This window comes from Anabrus simplex, chromosome 1 (assembly GCF_040414725.1).
Source record: "Anabrus simplex isolate iqAnaSimp1 chromosome 1, ASM4041472v1, whole genome shotgun sequence".
Classification (NCBI taxonomy): Eukaryota; Metazoa; Arthropoda; class Insecta; order Orthoptera; family Tettigoniidae; genus Anabrus; species Anabrus simplex.
In genome coordinates, this window is record NC_090265.1 from 1,153,757,305 (window position 1) to 1,153,777,907 (window position 20,603).

General features: G+C 37.2%; 1 protein-coding gene across 7 annotated transcripts in view; it reads left to right on the top strand.

Annotated features, from left to right (window-relative positions):
- The window catches only part of Ero1L (endoplasmic reticulum oxidoreductin-1-like protein), a 194,439-nt gene that overhangs the window by 79,958 nt on the left and 93,878 nt on the right, over positions 1-20,603 (top strand). For all 7 annotated transcript variants that reach the window (XR_011017600.1, XR_011017599.1, XR_011017596.1 and 4 more), the window contains exon 6: positions 20,175-20,366. Coding sequence is in view for 2 of the 7 variants with exons in the window: in XM_068225422.1 (XP_068081523.1) it covers positions 20,175-20,366 (192 nt within the window). In the remaining 5 variants the exon portion in view is untranslated. The remainder of the gene's footprint in view (positions 1-20,174; positions 20,367-20,603) is intronic.

Consider the following 20,603-nt stretch of genomic DNA (forward strand, 5'->3'; position numbering starts at 1 on the left):
CCCATCGCCCAGTGGGAAACCACTGCAATCAGCTACCCGAGTTTTGGTGGGAAAACCATAACGTTCGCGGGGTGTAGAGGAAATGCCTACTCCCAGTCCTGAACAACTAGGATGAAATAAGGCAAAAAGCCTTCTTCACAATTCATCTTTCATCACCCATCATTCACCATTCATCACCTTGCCAGATCACATCTGGCATTGTAAGCCCTGACTTCGGTCAGAAATGTATTGATCATTGATCAGACAATCAGCCTATTATGATTAGTCTTCTAATGAAATATCCACCGGTTTGGATACACACGATCATCAGATCCAAACAAAGACACCATTTGGATACGGTGGGGTGTCACATGGAAGACCAAGGCGAGTCGGAGCGCCTGCAACTCATTAAACAACATGCATACCCATCTGATCAAGAGGAAACTTAAATTTAATAAATCGGGACAGTTCTCATATTTTGCTACAGTGAACATAAATTCATTAATGAAATTGGGCAAATTAAAACATCTCACAGACATCTTAGATCAACATGAGATACTGATAACTGCTCTCAAGAATTGCGTAATACGGATCAAGACCCCCTTGAGTCAGGGAGATATCGCCTATACAAGGGTCCCCCAAGTGAAAGAGTACTAAAGAGTGTTCCTCAGTTTGGAGTCGGCTTTTTGGTTCATACTAGTATCTTAGATTCAATTGAAGATTTTTCTTCCACCTCCCCCCGAACGGCATTGATGACAATCAAAGTAGAGAATAAAACGTACACATTGATAAACGTCCATGCTCCAACGAATGAAAAAAACAGGACCAACAGGGAAGACACAGACAAATTTGGGGAAGAACTAGACCAGCTATTATCATCCATTTCCGATAACCATATTAAAATCATGCTTGGCGATTTCAATGCTAAAATAGGCCGTGAGAAAAAGTTTTGTAATGTTGTAGGTAAGTGGTCAGCTCATCATCTAACTAACAGGAATAGTCAGAGATTGATCGATCTTTGTATTGATCATGGGCTACTTTTGGAAACCACACGATTCAAACGACGACCACATAAACTGATGACTTGGAAGTGCCCTAATGTTAAATTAGGGGAGTTCCAAATTTATCATGTAGCTATGGATAAGACCTATCATAAGGAAATTTACAAAGTGAGGGTCCTCCGTGGAGTGGACATAGATTCAGATCATTATTTGTCCAAAATTAAAATAAAATTAACTCCAAAAAAGAAACGCATTCTCTCCAAATGTAATAGGAAGAAAACATATGACCCTAGCTATCTCATTAATAATAAATTATATTATGAACAATCTAAAACATATCTAAGTGATGATTTGGGAACGGTAATTAACAAGCTAAAAACCATTGCTGAGGAAAACGCTCCCGTTAAAAAGAGGAAATAACGCGCTTGGTGGAATGAGGAGTGCGATGCAGCGATTCAACACCGACACAAGGCATGGTTGATTAATCAACAACGGAAAACAGAACAGTCACGCGAAGAACTTGTTACTGCTAGACGACATACGGCTAAAATCATCCAAAGGGTTAAGAGAAATTATCACACGTAGATGTTACACACTATTGACGAAGCATTTACTCAACATAAGACAAGAGTACTATAAAACATTTCGGCAATACCAAACAAATTATACTCCCCCAACACTCCTAATGAGAGATACTAATGGTAAACAGGCACATACTAATCAAGATAATGCAGAAATTTTAGCTAGATACTTTGAGAACTTACTTAACAGTGAGGAACCTTCAGAATATCTGCAATATGACACACATCCAGAAAATAGGATACCTTTAGAAAAGGTTACACCGCCCGTTTATAATGAAGTACGAGCAGCAATTGATTCCCTTAAAAATTATAAAGCACCGGGAGAGAACCAAATCGTCGCAGAGGTATGGAAGAATGCTAATGACCAAACCATTCAGAATCTACATAAACATCTTATAGATATTTGGAATACTGCTACAATGCCTGAAGAGTGGAATATGGCAATAATTCAACCATTGCATAAAAAGGGCGATAGATCTGATCCAAATAATTATCGGGGAGTATCATTATTGGATATTACATATAAGATTTTATCTAAGATTATCTATAACAGAATACAGGGTCATCTTGACTGTGAACTAGGGGAATATCAAGGTGGATTTCGTCCAGGAAGAAGCTGCCCTGACCACATCATCAGTTTAAAATGGATTATGAAACATCATCGATCTAGAAACAAAAATTTAGTTATTACGTTTGTTGATTTTCAAAAGGTGTATGATAGTATACATCGTGAATCACTGTTGAATGTCCTTCAGGAATTTGGTCTACATTCCAAACGTATTAGCTTGATTGGTATGACTCTTAAGAATACTCAATCTAAAGTTAGATTCAGAAATGAGTTATCTAAATCATTTGCAATTACAACAGGCCTCCGCCAGGGAGATGGACTTTTGCCATTATTGTTCAATTGTGTATTGGAAAAGGTCATGCGAGAGTGGACTAAGGTATGTCCTCCAAAAGTTAAAATTGGAAAAAATATCAAACTAAATTGCTTGGCATTCGCGGATGATCTTGCGATACTGGCAAATGGTTTCGAAGAGGCTAAAGTTCAATTGGAAGAACTTGCGAATGTAGCGAAAAAAGTTGGATTGCAAATTTCGTATGATAAAACAAAAATAATACCTACTTTCAGAACTTTAAATTCAGAGCTATTATTAAATAATAATAATAAATGAATTGAAATTGTAAGTACATTTAAATATTTGGGTGAAAATCTCACTTGGAATTGCAATGAAAAACCATCAATAGAGAGCAGAATATATAAACTGAAGCAGGCACAACGGACAATTTGGCCTACATACAAAAAGAAATGTCTTTCGATTAATGCTAAATTTAGGCATTATAACTCTGTTATTAAACCAGAAGCAACTTATGCTTGTGAAACATTATTTAAACTCAATACTAGATCAACAACAGAACGCTTACGAGTTGATCGAAGGATACTCAGGACGATCATAAACAAGAAACATCAGGTGGATGGACAGTGGAGATTGTTGCTGAATGAGGTTATCTATCGGGAAAGTGAGTCCATCACAGACACAATGAGAAAAAGAAGAATTGCCTTTTTTTGTCATATATTTCAACTAAGTGATAACAGAGTTTTAAAACAATTATTTAATTACTTTTGGAATAGTAAATCAAAAAACAATTGGTTTAAAGAAGTTCAAAGTGATTTGGAGGAGTTGAATATTACCATGCAAACCATAGAAAACAGAGGCGAGAAAAGTATTTTGAAGAATAAATGCATCAGGCTTCCTCTGACCACTGTACAGAGGAAACAATATGTTATAACGGATGCGGAGAGGGCAGCCAGGTCAACCAGACTCAAGACTTTTTGGGAGAAGAAAAGGAAGACAAATTTGTTGTAGTCTGATTTAAGTGCTCCAATGTGGGCGTAAACTCTGTAAATGAATAAATAAAATTATTATTATTATTATTATTATTATTATTATTATTATTATTATTATTATTATTATTATTATTATTATTATTATTATTATTATTATTATTACATTAATTGCTGTACTGATATGTAGGCCTAACTTACCGGTAGTCTTAGAATTATCTGTCTGTAGTATTATTTCTTTTTAGAATTTCTATGCCTTACTTTTATGTTTACATTTTTAAATTCTGTTTATAGTGGTTAAGTGTAAGAGAGGGCCGTGAGTCCTAACTTCGCCACAAATGTAAGTCAGGAATAAATAAAATAACTCGCTAAGTGTTGCAATCTTCATGATACTGGTGTCTGTTTTGCAAAATTGTACAAAACTATTTTAATCCTCCTAATCATTACTATATATTTTACATCCAGTGAAGATGAAATTCCACTCATAAATAGACATGTTTCGACCCGGTATTGGGTCATCCTCAGTAAGACATGTATAATGAATTAAAAACGTAGGAAACACACAAAATGAAACGTTAGTTAAAAAATGTTTTTTTAAAAGCATGATGAAATTTAAGAGACTGTGAAATGTTGATCATTAAAACAGTCTTGAGTTGGAGGTCTTTCTGTTTTCAACCGATATCTGTCTATAAAATGGATGATACAAATCAAATTAAGGTTGAAATGTTGATAGTTAAAACAGTCTTGAGCTGGGGCCTATTCCACAAAAGTATGGTCTTGTACATTACAAGTAAATTCTCTAGTAACTAGTACAAATACCAGAGTTTCTGTTCCACAAAAGAATTTTCTACAATTGTACTTTACTACTCCATACTTACAAATTACCAGTGAATTTTTATAGGTATGTTCCACAAAAGTACTAGTACTTGTAATTTACTAGTGAATTGGGAACTATTCTCTACCAGTGAAAGGACATTACAACGTAAATGTACTAGTGCTATTTAAATATGCTTATTTCAGATACATTTTGATAAATATGTGGTCTAGCAGAAGTGATAGTGATGGTAATGAAAATGAAAACTACCGTCTGTATACGGAAAGAATAAACTTCCAGTTTAACACTATTTGAATACAATGAGAGTTTTAGGTTAAGCACAATACAAGTGGAAGAACTTTTGATGGATATTTATCATAGGTTGAAACATCCTACGAGCTGAAATAAATCTCTCTCTGCTAAACAACAGTTAGGCCTAATAACAACACTGCTTTGGCTAGGAAATTGTGGTCAGTACCATGGTATTGCACATATGCATGGGATGGCAAAATCTTCTGTCTGTAGGTCAATACATTCTGTGGTAGCTGCAATAAATGATATAAAATTTCCTCAAATTGTTCCTTGAGCTGAAAATACTGAACAAACATGTTCCAAGGACGATATTCCTGGAATCATTAATTCCAAGTAATTCCAATCATTAATCCAACTTTTCCCCTCAAAAGCTCCATGAGCTTTTCCAAATCAAATATTTCCATCCAACCCTTTATTTTGTCTTGTTTTTTCAGACTCTCGCTGAATGCCACCGAAATGAATATCTTTCCTTCTTTCTATTTCCTTCAAAATGAATAACTTCCTTTCCTTGACATCATTTTAACAATTCATGCAGAGTGTGCAATTTTGTAACAATTAAGTTTGGCGGCCAAATGTCGTTATTAGCGGCATCCGATTCCAAATGACAGACCAAGGTGGGTATGTCAGACTATCGTGGAACATATGCGAGGATCGCGGAAGAACAGAATGGGTGATAATAACGGAGTAATTTCCTATCATTAAAGAAATAAACTGAAAAATAACATTGTAGCATTGGGAAATTCTTTGAATCTTTGCTACATAACTTAAAATACGATATTAAGATTAATGAGGCAAGCATAACCTAATTCAACGAATGGAATATGAAGATAAACAGCTAATTCATGCTATGACGTAGTATGTTTATTGATATGTTGTCACTTGTAAAACTTGTAACAATTCACTAGTAATATACAAGAGACTATCAATCTTTTGTGGAACAGAAATATACAACTCCATACATTACAAGAACCCACACTAGTAACTTGTAATGTACAAGACCATACTTTTGTGGAATAGGCCCCTGGAGGTCTTTCTGTTTTGATGTTTTTGTCCTCTGGCGTGGTTCAAATGGTATCTGTATACTGTTGGCTTGGTTGTTGTGTTCCGACATGAGTTGATATACATATGCATTATTGAAGTTGAACCATCTGAATTTTAGTCTGTAAAATGGATAATACAAAGATTGAAAAATGGTGACTAGCAGGAACAACATTCAGATTAAGTTATGAAGAACGAGAATTAACTTACGTTATGTGGCCCGCTTGTATCACCCGTGTTCTCTGACTACGGAGTTCAGCTCTCGACTGACTTGCTCCCGCAGTCGAGTTGCAAGACGTGTTGCTACAAGGAAGTGGAGTGGGGAAATGGGGCGGGGCTTGCGGGATAATGGGAGAGTGCGGAATAATGGGGGCGATGGCTGAAACCGAATGTAATAATTGTGAGTTCTTATGTTCCTGTTTTTTGCTACAAATGATCGGAATAAAAGTTTCCCATAATACATTCTTTTTTTCAGTTCTCTCATTTAAGTTGAGGCCTGGGTTTTGATATTGATCCATACTGATGTAAAAATTCTCTAAAATGTTGAGTAGTGGACCTTTTTGTTCACCTTGTAGAATTTTTAGGTCTTGATGTATTGTAGTATAATTGTGATTATAGTCTTTGTGATGGTTACTCATGGCAGAGAAACGATTGTATTTTAAAGCGTTGCGATGTTCTGTATATCTTACGAGGAAGTTCCTACCAGTTTGTCCAACATAACTTGACCCACATGCCTGATATTCCAGTTTATATATCCCAGAATTTGTGTATGTATTGCTAGTATTTACTGTGTGTGAGTTAAATAATATTCTTTCATTAATGTTGCTGGTTTTGAAACCAATTTTTAGGTTCTGATTTTTAAGACGTTGGTGATTGTATATATATTATTATTGCTAAATGTGAATGTGGCATATTTTTCTTTAGTTTTTGACTCATTCATTAAAGTAGTTGTGGGCTTGTTAGTATGTTTGTTGATTAGCTTATTTATAACTTTTGTTCTAAATCCATTGTTCAAAGCTATTTCATGGGTGGTTCTGGTTTCTTTTTTCAAATTTTTCTTTGAGAGCGGGATTTTCTAAAGCTATTTCTAATATGGCTATTGTAGGCAGCTTTTTTGTGAGCTTCAGGATGTATTGAATTTTGTTTAATGGTGTTAGCAGTGTAAGGTGTTTTCCAGTAAATGTTAAATGCCAGGTGATTATTCTTATGATGTGATAGTGTTATGTATAAATAATTTTAAACTTAAATGAGAGAAATGAAAAAAAGAAAGTAATATGGGACACTTCTATTCCAATCATTTGTACCAAAAAAAACAGGAATATAAGAACTCACAATTATTTCACTCTGTTTCGGTCACCACCCCATTATTCCTCACACTCCCATTCTCCCGCAAGCCCCGCCCCATTTCTGCACTCCATTTCCTTGTAGCAACACGTCTTGTATCTGGACTGCGGGAGCAAGTCAGTCGAGAGCTGGACTCTGTAGTCAGAGAACACGGGTAATACAAGCGGGGCACGCAACGTAAGTTAATTCTCGTTCTTCATAACTTAATCTAAATGTTGTTCCTGCTAGTCACAATTCTTCAACCTTAATTAGATTTGTATTATCAATATTACAGACAGATACCAGTTGAACCAAAGCAGGAAGACCTCCAGCTCAGTACTGTTTTAACGATCAACATTTCACAGTATTGTAACTTTCATCATGCTTTTAAAAACATTTTAAACTAATATTTCATTTTGTGTGTTTCTTATTTTTTTAAATACATTTATACATATCTTACTGAGGATGACCCAATGCCGGGTCGAAACATGTTTATTTATGTGTGAAGTTTCGTCTTAATTGGATGTAAAATATATAGTATTGACTAGGACAATTAAAATAGTTTTGTACAATTTTGTAAGAAGTTCAACCGTCAATACAGATTTAACATGAGATTCATGGTACGTACTGGTGTCCGTGTCAGACTGTTCATTTGTGCCGCAGCTAGCTGCAACGCTCAGGGGTCATGCACGGCACATTTCCTAATGGGACACCCCTTCCCGTGACTTTTGGCTATTCAGTGTATTTGTGGGAGCAGATAACAATATTATTGCCTTTTCAAGGTTGGTTTTATAGTCTTTTTAATGTACCTTTCCTTTTATCTAATCTTCTGGTATTTAATTATTTATAGGCTTTTTAATGTACCATTCCTTTTATCTTATCTTCTGGTATTTAATGATTTATAGTTTTTAATGCGCATTTAACACCGTCCTTTTTATCTAATCTTTTAGTATTTGATTATTTTTAGCCTTTTTAGTGTACCGTTCCCTTTATCGTATGTTCTAGTATTTAATTATTTACTGTATAGTCTCTTTAATGCATATTTATTACCATTCTTTTTATCTAATCTTTTAGTATTTAACTATTTCTAGTCTTTTTTTAATACCATCCGATTCATTGGCTGAATGGTCAGCATTGAGGCCTTTGGTTCAATTTGATTCCCGGCCAGGTCAGGAATTTTAATCGCTTGTGGTTAATTCTTCTGGCTCGGGGACTGGATGTTTGTGTTTGTCTGAACACTTTTAGGTTCAGACAACGCACTACACTACCAACCACCACAGAAACATGCAATAGTGATTACATGCCTCCATATAGGTTTTGCATCAGGAAGGGCATCCGGCCGTAAAACAGGGCCAAATCCACACGTGCGACACAGTTTGTACCCGCGACCCTACAGATGTGGGAAAAGCTGTAGTAGTGGAAAAAGAAGAAGATAGTCCTTTTTTATTATCGCCTGTTGCTATTTCTTGCTGGAAGTGGTATTTTTTCATTTGCCTTTGGACATAGGTCAGAGTAAAATGTGATCCGTTGTGCGGAAGGGGACCCAAAGTCGGCAGTGGCAATTTTACAGCAGAGCTGAACGAAAGTGTCGGATGTAAAAGTTGCATTTCTATGTTTTGACCGCTTGCACTACCTATGAGTTTTTTTAACAAACCAAGTTATGCAGCAGTTTCAGTCTTTGCTACTCGATGTCTTGAAAACTTTGTACAGTTGGTAAGAAAATTAATGAAAGCCGTAATTGCATTTTTCTAAAAGTATGGTTTGATTAACAGCAACAGTCAGTAATTAATATCTTCTGAAGTATTGTACCTAGAAGCATGAACTTATGTTCTTTTTAATGCTCAGTATCTTTTGCCAATTGTAGAACCACAAAAATCTAAAGAATGAAAAATTCCAACTTTAGGTCCCTTTTCGCGCAATGGGTAAAAAATGTAGCCTCCACCACACTCCCAGTTCCATTTATCATTGTTGCTGTATGCAAGCTGCTGACATTAGAGCATGACTATTAAGGTTATGAAAGGTGCTACCCTTATGGCTAGTTGTGCTGCAATAGCTCTTTCTGGTGCAGTGAGGAAAGAGTTTGAGTCGTTTTGTTCCAAATCCTGCCATCTGCATGTTGTAAAATTTTTCAATAGAGCCAGAAAACTATGTTTGATTGTGTTATGCAAGACAAGAATACATTTCATACCAATTAAAAATAGTAAAAAAATATGCTTTTCATGGATATTGTGATTAATAATCATACATAATTCCTTCTTGGGTTATTTACATTTTAAATTGACACATGGCCGATCTTGTAATTAACCATGGGAAAGTTTTCCAATTTTGGAACTAAAACAAGTAAGGTTACAGGTTGTTTCTCCCAAATGAATAAGAAATAATTGCTAATGTGTTCCGAATACTTAAATATGATTTATTATGACAATTATAAATTCCTACACAGTGTCTGTGTTTTCCTCCATAGTTGCACAACACTGTTCATTGAAACTACCTTCAGCATCTTCATTGTCACCCAGTTGCAGAACATATTTATAGAATGCAAGGGATTTGATGCTTTTTTTAGTCAGCCCCAATATATTTCTCTAACAGCTTCTCAACATCTCCAAGTTTGAGTGGATTAACAGTAATACCACCAGCAACATTAACGGCTGGTGACACATTTTGCAAACTCTTTCCTCTCTTAGTGACACTTCTGAGGACTCCAAAATCTGATCTGTAATGCAGTTCCCCTGAAACTATAACACCATTTTTATGTCGAAGTGAAAACCGCTTTGAAGGACTGAACTTAAAATACCATTCTCCTGCTGGTTTTGTAACATTTTAAGCCACTGATTTCCATTCATGAACTGTACAGTGTGTCTCCAGATGAATAGTAGTCCCATGTTCAGAGAAGATTTCAAGATATTTCTGAGGCTCTGCAATTACTTCATGGGAGCAAATTACTTTCTCGATCGTAGCAAACACACTCTCTGGGGGGGGGGAATGAGTGACCGACCATGGAATATATTACCTCAGTCTTCTGAATATTCGCTGGAGCAGAATTTAGAGGCCAGGATGAAAAGCATAGTAATGATATAGTAGTGTTCTTGTTCTGACCCCCGCACCCGTCGGCAGCTAATCGCAAAGTTATGATATTGTTGTAGACTGTATTACAAAGAGTATGGTACACAGCAGATGCAATTGTATTGGAACCCTTTGAAAATTCTGATTCATTCCAGTGGTAAATTAATAAGTTTTCTCTATTGAGGCAAAAGGTTATTTTTCTGGAAATCAAATGACATTGTCAGTAATCCATCTGTTTCCTCTCTCAACAGAGCATAAAAAGCTTTTGCTTTACTCTTTTGCATGACTAGATCAATTTCTTCTTGTTTAAATCTGGTTCCCGCTTCATTTTTTTCTGTTAATTTGATGCAAGTAGAGCACACATCTGTGCGAATGTACCAAATCCAGTATTTTAACATTTATTGAATGTGCCTCGGAAGCAGCTTTCTTTCACATATAAACCTAGATTAATTTGCTCGTTCTAATTCGTGACATCTTTTTAATACCGTGGTATATACGTTCCTTAGTTTTACTACTGCAGTAATGTGACTCAATACCTTTGAATATTTCAATGAATGTTTTCACTGCTATTATTATTATTATTATTATTATTATTATTATATGGCGTTCACAAGCATAATGTGTAAAAAATATACAATTAACATACAAATTAAAATATAGAGGTAATTAAACTAGAATGTCCATCTTCGACAACCAGTCCACTGCACTTCATGCAGAGGCAGTAAATCGTCCTTCGCCAAGTTGTTTCCAAGGAGTCCCTCGCCTGTCAAATGGGAATGGGACTCCTTTACTCCCATAGGTCCGAGGCTTGCTTAAAATGTTCTGAGCTCGGTAAATTCGTGAAGCAGGATGCTACCCTATTTGCACATAGTCCAAGTGAGGATCTCTCCTCTAACAGGTTATGGACTACCGGTGAATTGTATAGTCTTAGCCGCCGGAGCACACGGAGGGCCATGACTCAGAAAATGTCCGAGATGCCTACTTCCATTCCATAGCAACTGGTATTCCGACTCTCAGGACCACTTTATAGGCCACTCAGCTGTTGCCCATGGTTCACGAACTAGGACGTGACTACAGTAACCCACACCATGAACCATTCAAAGCTAGAACAGGTCGATAAGTTCAAGTATTTAGGTTGTGTGTTATCCCAGGATGGTAATACAGTGAGATTGAATCAAGGTGTCATAAGGCTAATGCAGTGAGCTCGCAGTTGCGATCAACAGTATTTTGTAAGAAGGAAGTCAGCTCCCAGACGAAACTATCTTTACATCGGTCTGTTTTCAGACCAACTTTGCTTTACAGGAGCGAAAGCTGGGTGGACTCAGGATATTTTATTCATAAGTTAGAAGTAACAGACATGAAAGTAGCGAGAATGATTGTTGGTACAAACAGGTAGGAACAATGGCAGGAAGGTACTCAGAATGAGGAGATAAAGGTTAATTTAGGAATGAACTCGATGGATGAAGCTGTATGCATAAACCGGCTTTGGTGGTGGGGTCATGTGAGGCGAATGGAGGAGGATAGGTTACCTAGGAGAATAATGGACTCTGTTATGGAGGGTAAGAGAAGTAGAGGTAGACGAAGACGACAATGGTTAGACTCAGTTTCTAACGATTTAAAGACAAGAGGTATAGAACTAAATGAGGCCACAACACTAGTTGCAAATCGAGGATTGTGGCGACGTTTAGTAAATTCACAGAGGCTTGCAGACTGAACGCTGAAAGGCATAACAGTCTATAATGATAATGTATTGTACCCGTAAAAATGTGTTCATATCTTTAAGGCGCTTGATATTAAATGAACGAGCATGATTCTTAACCTAGGGAGTGGCTTTATCATTGGAGCTGGTACAGAGAGAGGTATAGTTATCAATTTGAGAGATTATTTTGATAAATTGAGTTTATTGATCATCAAAAGCAAGTTCATATCACCTTCGTACAGCAGCGTGGAAGTGTCGTGGCTGGTTGGTACCTCCAAGTCCTGGGATGGTGCTGGACATCGACTGGGCAGGGACCACACCTGCTCGGATGAGGAGTTCTGGAATGTCTGGAGGTTCTGGAAATGTCTCGACGTTCTGGAAGTCTCGACGTTCTGGAATGTCTCGAAGATTGGCACGAGTTCCGGGGTTCGATTCGAGACGTAATTCACACCTGAATTTCCTGCACGGCACTCCACACATTCAGGGCACTGTCTGAACTGATATGACCCTTTAATTATGGTTATTGCACTCTAGATATTAAATCGAAACATTCTGGAATAATCACTCGAAGAACAAGTACTGGTAGAAATGCGAGTTCATAATGCAAGCTCACTATAAGTCAGAATGTTCTAGAGGATTACTGTCACTGCAGTCCTAAATGCATAGTTCTGAAGATTTAAAACATATTGGCAATGAACTGAATAAGTAGCACTCGGAAACTGTCCTGATGCATTAATAGGCGAAGTGAATAGCCATTAAAGAAAATAATATTTGAAAGAAAAAGGTCTGACTTCATAAATTATGGATCGCTCAAAATACTGGAAAGTTCTAGGCTTTTGGGAAATGCGATATGCGTATTCCGAATTGTCACAGTCTTTAAGAATCAAAACATAAGTCCCTGTGCAGCACTTGGAAAGCATTGCATATTTCGCAATTAAACGTAATGTTGAATGTCCCCTAAGTTCAATGTTCCAGAAATTGATTCAAAAATATAAGTTCGAATAAGTTCGAAACGTAAGTTCAATGCGATACACAACACACGTGAAATTCAATCGTCGTTGAATAAGTAAGTCCTTAGGTGGCACTTCAAAAAAAAAACAAAGTTCCAATGTGTAGAAATAACAAAGTTCCAATGTGCCAAAATGTTAAAGTCCCAACACGACACTCGAAGAAAATAAAGTCGAAGAAAATAAAGTTCCGATGACAATGTTCCAGTACGTCACCTTAAGAAAATAATAAAGTCTTATCGCGACACTTGGCAAAAATAACTTAAGTTCCAGTGAGACGCTTCAGAAAAAAACAAAGTTCTTACATGGCACTTTAAGAAAATATCAAAGTCCAATCACGAGACACGAAAAAAAACAAAGTCCCAATGTGTCAATATGACTAAGTTCCAATACGATGCTCTCAAAAGTAAAGTCCCATTCAGGCACTTCAAGAATATGACAAAGTCTTGATACAACACTTAGAGAAAATACCGAACTTGGATTTCGCAGACTGTCGACTAGAAGTTCGACACACACAACACTTCTTGTCACCCGTGTCACAGAGACGGCGGAGTGACAGACACTGAATTCGTAGGTCGGGTGGGCCTCCTTTTATACACGTTCGCATGGAAGTGTCTAGAACTCGGGTACTATCTACCCTTATAACTTCTATAATACTCAGCGGATTTTCTTGAAATCTTAAGATATGATGTCCATTGTAAAGGCTTTCAAGTTGGCAGTGTCAAAATAGCGATGAATTAGCTCAAAAATGTACTTTTGAGGACGAGCTGGATCATTACCATATATGGTAGCGGATAGCTGGCTTACGGCGGCCACGTCACTCGCTGGGTACGTCACTGCGTTCGGCGGGCTGCCTACCTTCCACATCGCGCGAAGTTCAACAAACATACTTCGGACTTCTGTCGTAGCGGTGTTCCCGGTACAGTATGTATGTAAAATGATGTTATTATGGTAATAAATTCCATCAGAATGTGACATTAAAGATTAATCAAAATCTTATGTGACTGATAGTGATAAGTATCATTAGAAATTTATATGGCTTGACCACTGATCTCTATACATGGATCGCTGATGGCAGGTCTCCGCTGCAGGAGAAAGTACGCCAAGTTGAACGCGCGGTTCGCCATGTTGGCGTACCCAACCTCGAGCTCTCCTTATGGGGAAGCAATGATAATATAGTCAATTTTAAGTCGCAATTAATGGCGCATTGGAATAATTAAAAATATAGACATGTTCACTCAAAGCATAAGGACATTAGGATCACTGACACGTCATTCCGAGGTCAGTAAATCTCCGGGATAGCAATAAACATGAGTGTATAATAACGGCCGGCAAATATTAACTTAGGTGCTGAATACATGCAATTAGCGATCGGTAACACAATACGAGTGAAAACCAGTTTCTGGAAACATTGCTGTAAATTGTATACATGTATGCCACGAAATTATGCATTCTTAAAATGATGTACCTATAAACGTAGCTCAATATACAGGCCTAGATTCGACATATCGTAATCGGTGCTTGATAATGAATTTCTGTTTCCTGTTTCCAAGAAATAACACGCATATTATCAAATTAAAATATCATTGAAGCAAATGTACACATTTATAAAACCAGCAAATATTCAAAACTAGTCAATATATCGCATTACCTGCAGCTTAATGTACTATTACAGACCTCTTTAATTAAATTTGGCTAGCAAAGCGATATTGATAGTCATCATCAGAAATATGTAACATCAGTTAAAAGAGTCCCAAATACCACGAATAGTATAATGGAATAGCCCCAAACACCCACCACACTTTTCCTTATCCCACCACTCCAGTGTCTGAAACCCATAATTATTACTGATGTAAATAAGGTCTAGAATTCCCCCAGACTTCATTTTCTAAGATTGTTATAAGGTCACGTCAATTATTTCATCGAAACCGTCAGTTTAATTATGAGGAAAAAAAAAATCATAAATATAAGTAAATCTTTACTTGCAGTTAATGTTCAGTAAAATTGAAAACAGTTGGCTGTACATCACTTCTAAGGTGTACAGTTTGTCCATTTCTATCAAAACAGTCTTCCTCTAAGTGATCCGAGCAGAGAACAGCTGTTTTAGAAGGCTCCCAATTCTCGCGCCTGATACTCCTAATCGATAATCTTAGATGTTCGGGTCTCGAGAAAGGAAACCTACAAAAATTAATTGCCATTTTGCTCCCGGAATATGTGAAATAAGATACAATAAACCTAAAACTCAAAACACTACCCTAGGAAGATTCTTATGTACAGTATAAAACTCCCCGAACCGGGCTGAGTGGCTCAGACGGTTAAGGCGCTGGCCTTCTAACCCCAACTTGGCAGGTTCGATCCTGGCTCAGTCTGGTGGTATTTGAAGGTGCTCAAATACGACAGCCCCGTGTCGGTAGATTTACTGGCACGTAAAAGAACTCCTGCGGGACTAAATTCCAGCACCTCGGCGTCTCCAAAGACCTTAAAAAAGTAGTTAGTGGGACGTAAAGCAAATAACATTATTATTAAAACTCCCCGATGAAATGATTTCTCCTTCTGCTGATCGGTTCTGTTTGTACATCCATAAGCTGAATACTGCGGTATGTTAATACCCAATATAAATGGTCCGTTATTGGACATTATAAATTTTCCAGCTAGCTCATTCTTGGTTGCCAGCGTTTCGCCCTCGTGTGCTAGGGTGGGCTCATCAGTTGGTACCTAGCACACCTACCAATACGCTGGCTAGTGCATACCGTGGAGGCCACTGCGTAGGCTAACTGGAGCCACCAGCAGTGCCAATGCACTAAGAGACTTTGTCTCATCACTAAAAATTGATGCCTGCTTGGCCATCAGATGATATAGATGTTGATTCCCATAGGGAATCTGAAATATTTGTCCTGAATAAGCAAATTTATAATACCAATATAAATGGTGGCTCCAGTTAGCCTACGCAGTGGCCTCCACGGTATGCACTAGCCAGCGTATTGGTAGGTGTGCTAGGTACCAACTGATGAGCCCACCCTAGCACACGAGGGCGAAACGCTGGCAACCAAGAATGAGCTAGCTGGAAAATTTATAATGTCCAATAACGGACCATTTATATTGGTATTATAAATTTGCTTATTCAGGACAAATATTTCAGATTCCCTATGGGAATCAACATCTATATCATCTGATGGCCAAGCAGGCATCAATTTTTAGTGATGAGACAAAGTCTCTTAGTGCATTGGCACTGCCGGTGGCTCCAGTTAGCCTACGCAGTGGCCTCCACGGTATGCACTAGCCAGCGTATTGGTAGGTGTGCTAGGTACCAACTGATGAGCCCACCCTAGCACACGAGGGCGAAACGCTGGCAACCAAGAATGAGCTAGCTGGAAAATTTATAATGTCCAATAACGGACCATTTATATTGGTATTATAAATTTGCTTATTCAGGACAAATATTTCAGATTCCCTATGGGAATCAACATCTATATCATGTTAATACCCCGTAGAATGTTTCTTCATTCATATTTCAGATAAACACATACATATTTAAATTTAATCTTGTAATTCAGAAGCATACTACAAGGCAACGAACCTAAGTTCATAAAATACACTACTATTTACTTTGCAATAACACAGCACAGAACACTCGTGAAACTACAATCAAGAGGCCTGGCGTCACTGAACTAAGCATAAACAAAGCAAAGCAAGCGCGCTCCTCGTGGTCTATTGCACCATGCGCTCGCTGCCATCTTACGACGCCAGTCATCTTCTATTCCGCTTACTGCTACCCAAGCTACCAGCCATCCAGGTATAGAGATCAGTGGGCTTGACATTGGGAGGCCAAATGATCAGACTAGTAAAAGACAGCATAAATAACTTGAGTTCATGACCATTGGTCCCTCAAAATCTCCCTGTTCAACATTACACCATAAACAACCCATCGCAAATACAGCTTCAGTCATGGAAATCAATCTAGAAAATGCAGAGGATCTAAAAAAATATTACTTAAATGAAGCATGGGGAAAAAAGATGATCAGCAACAAATAATCCTGATATTACCAGTCGGTCACAAGGACTACTAGGAGGAGACCTGCTGTAATGTGAATGAACTAGGCTCAACTGCAGAAGAACAGATCATGTGCAGTGTAACTTGATTAATTTTAAATGAGAAATGTCCATGTTTGCATCATGTGACTGTGAGAAGAACAAGGAAACTTTATTCCATACTGTGGATGAGTGCCGTATCTTGACAGAATAGTAGCAATACAAATGAGATGTTACTTTTCCATCCAGAATCCGAGTGTTTACTTGCAGTTATATCAAGATAGTGACTGAAGGTGATGTGCTTCTACTCAGAATTAACACTGAAAAGACAAAGGTTATGACCATCAGTAGAAGTTGAGGCACACTGTTCCATTTGAACATCTATGGCAGACACATTGAATAGGGCACAAGTTTACGTATATTGGAAGTTGGGTCACTGAAGATCTAAATCCAAATATAAGAGATCTGTGTGCAGATAGAAATAGCTCTCGTAAGCTTTGTAAAGATGACAGACCTACTATGCGACATAAATCTCAGGTCGGAAGTAAGATACAACTTCTTCAGATGTTATGTGTATTCAGTACTGTATGGTGCTGAAATATGGACACTCAAAACACCACCATAAAGAGATTGGAAGCCTTCAAAATTTGAATCTTCTGAAGGGTACTGCAGATTTCATGGTCCAAATATGTCTCCAGTGCAGAGATACTGAAGGACGTGAAAAAGAATTGAGAGCTAATCAGAATAATCAAGAAAATGAAGGGCAGCCTACTTAGGACATATCATTAGAAACAAAAAGTACCATGTCCTAAAGCAGATCCTGCATGGAAAAATTGATGGGTGAGGAGGTTGAGTTCGAAGAAGACTCTCATGGCTGAGGAACCTGTGGGGCTGCTCAGGAACAGTATTCTAAGACCTTAAACAGAACGGCAGATGATTGAAACAGCTTCACCAAGATTGTAGCCAGTCTTCACTAATGGAGGTGGTTCACAAAGAAGAAGAGATTACAATAAAAACAGTTAGCTCTCACTCACTTCAGACAGCGACTTCAGTCTTTTAAGCAAAATCTCAAGATAATGCGTCACATTAGTATCAACATGTATTTCCATTTAAAAAAAAAAGACAGTTCACTTATTTAACTGTGTATATGCTCTGGAATTTTTGAGGTACCTTATTACCTAAATGCAGATCTTGATTGATTGATTGATTGATTGATTGATTGATTGATTGATTGATTGATTGATTGATTGATTGATTGTAGGGGTGTGATATTCTGGTATTAACGATAAATGCCTAATTTATGGTAACTTAATTTTACTTGCAGAAAATTCAAATCTTGTGATGAAAGTCTGGAAATCGTGCATTTTATTCGTGAATAATCACAAAATCTAACCAGTTTACAAAATCCTGCCATTTGCATGAATTTAGCATGAAAAATCATATTCACCACGAAATACTTGCAAATACATTATTCATGTAGACTAGAAAAAAACGCAGACATTTGCCTATGTATGTGACGAGTAAGTGGGAAGTTGCATGAGCTTTACTGGTAGAAGTAGTAGTTAAAAGCGAGTAACCCTAACCTCAAAGGAACTGATTACAACATGATCCCTACAGGCAAAATGGGACCAAAGTTCACACTCACATTCCTGAAGGTCTCCTCGTGAAATCTTTCAAGAAAAGCAGCATTTTGGATGCAATGGACGGGATGGAAAATTATGCAGTTTGGAGCCCGATGATGAGACTTTAAGTTATGCAGGCAAATACAGCAGTGCTGACAAAGATTACCATAGGCTTATCTTTGAACGTTGAGTAATATGTTTTGAAATGTTTCTAACGATACTCATTATACCATATTAGTAATTTCTTCACATTTACCAACATATAATATTCCACAACATGTAGTTTTCAGTAGAGCCAAAACGATGTTTTCCGTTGACACTGGACCTCGCGTGATGCACCTGATGGGCATTCCTTCCTTGGAAATATCTGAATACTTTTTAGACCATTTCAAAATGTTTCTTTAAATTTATCCATGTATATATTGTCAGGGTGATAAAAGTCCACAAATGAGAACAATAAAAATTACCTCCCGCCCCTTTAAAAAAAAAGTATATTTAGTTAAATTGGCTAAATATCTTTCATGACCAAGCAAATTGACCAGCAGTTGTTGGTGACTAATAGGGTAAGGAAAGTATTTATACCTGTGAGTCTGCCTTTCCAAGATATGTGCAGGAACACAATACAGAACTCAGATAATTAGGAGAAAGAATTTCCTAACATGTCTCAAGCGCAAGAAATTTACTAACGTTTGCACCCGCCCCTACAATCAGTCATTCACCACCTTGTAGACTACTGCAGTATTACATTCACAAATGGTAACAAGAAGGGATTGGAAACAACAGTTACGTAAATTTCCACTTGAGCACCGAATTATCCTCCCAAGTAGTTCTGAGAAAGAAAAATGCCAAAAGTAAAATCACCAAAGAGAGCATTTTTAATTCAGCTAGAGAATGGATTTTGAAAAGACGTCATAACAGATGGGCGCATTTTATTTAGTAAACTGTGCAGTGTTAAAAGTGAGTGCAGAAAGGAAACTCGTTGTACAACAGCACATTAAATGAGAAACACATCTGAAAGCTGTAATGAGTGTTAAGAACATCAAGTATTCCAAAGTTCTTTGGAGGCAAATCGATATGTGCATGTTTATATACACTTCCAAGAAAATTAGGACTAATTATTTTTGTAAGAAAAGAGTGCTGTGCAGTGAATAAAACATGGTTATATTTCTTGTAAAACCATTGTTACACAGTCACCAGATTTCAGTTTGGTCATTCATGTTAGTCCTTTTTTACTTATTTTATAGCAGTTTTACATAAATTTAAGGGCATTTTATTGAGCATTTTCAATTATTTTTTAGGTCGTCAAGATCTGCCCTGTACTAATGCAGCTGGAATGTCACATTAGAGGCATCTGCTGATGATCACTTTGAACACCTACAATTGCCAGAAAAAAAACTGTAAATTTATAATTATTCAAAAACCATTAAAATATTGAAAAGAATAGACATCTGATTAAAACTAATGGATATTCACATTCAGCACAAAGATATAAACATAAACAATTCTACGTCTTCTTTACTGTAAGATTTAAGTTTTGGAAGGGAGCAAACATGTCAAATCAAGTTATATTTGTCCTTGTCTCTTTCTTGTTGCTCCCTTTTCCAACACTGACCTGCTGGTATGTTTGTCCTGTTATGTCTCTAAACTTTGTATTTTGTAGTATTTTATTCTTTGACTTACGTGTCAGTTGTGTTAACCGTCATTGATACACAGACATGAATTTAAATTATAAAATTAATGCCTTCTATATGCAGAATAAAAATAACAATATTTTGCATGATTCCTAACGACAATTGTCCCTGTAGATTTCTTTGAAGGTGGCATTGAGTTAACTGAAATATTGTCCACCTTGTGTTTCAGCGCAGCAGCTTATGAAGAGTTTGCCCGGTGGAAAGTTCATGACGATGCTACAGATAATTTTTGTGTTATAAATGGTGAAGATGAAGAAGCTCAGTATGTAGACCTCCTCCTAAATCCTGAGAGGTATACTGGATACAAGGGAAAATCAGCACATCGCATCTGGAATAGTATCTACAGGGAGAATTGCTTCAGGTACATTCACTTCTTAGTTTTGATTCTTAAAAGTAAGTAGAGACCAGAAAATTTAATATTGCACTCATTTGCAAAAAAAAATGTGCATCATGAAGGAGCCATTGGAGGGGCATATGAGTAGGTACAGTCACAGGATATGGCAGTATGAAGAAAACATCAAAATATTCTACTACACCAACCATTTATTGCCAGGTAACAAATGGTGTTGGACCACCCGTAGCACAAAGACAGGCAATG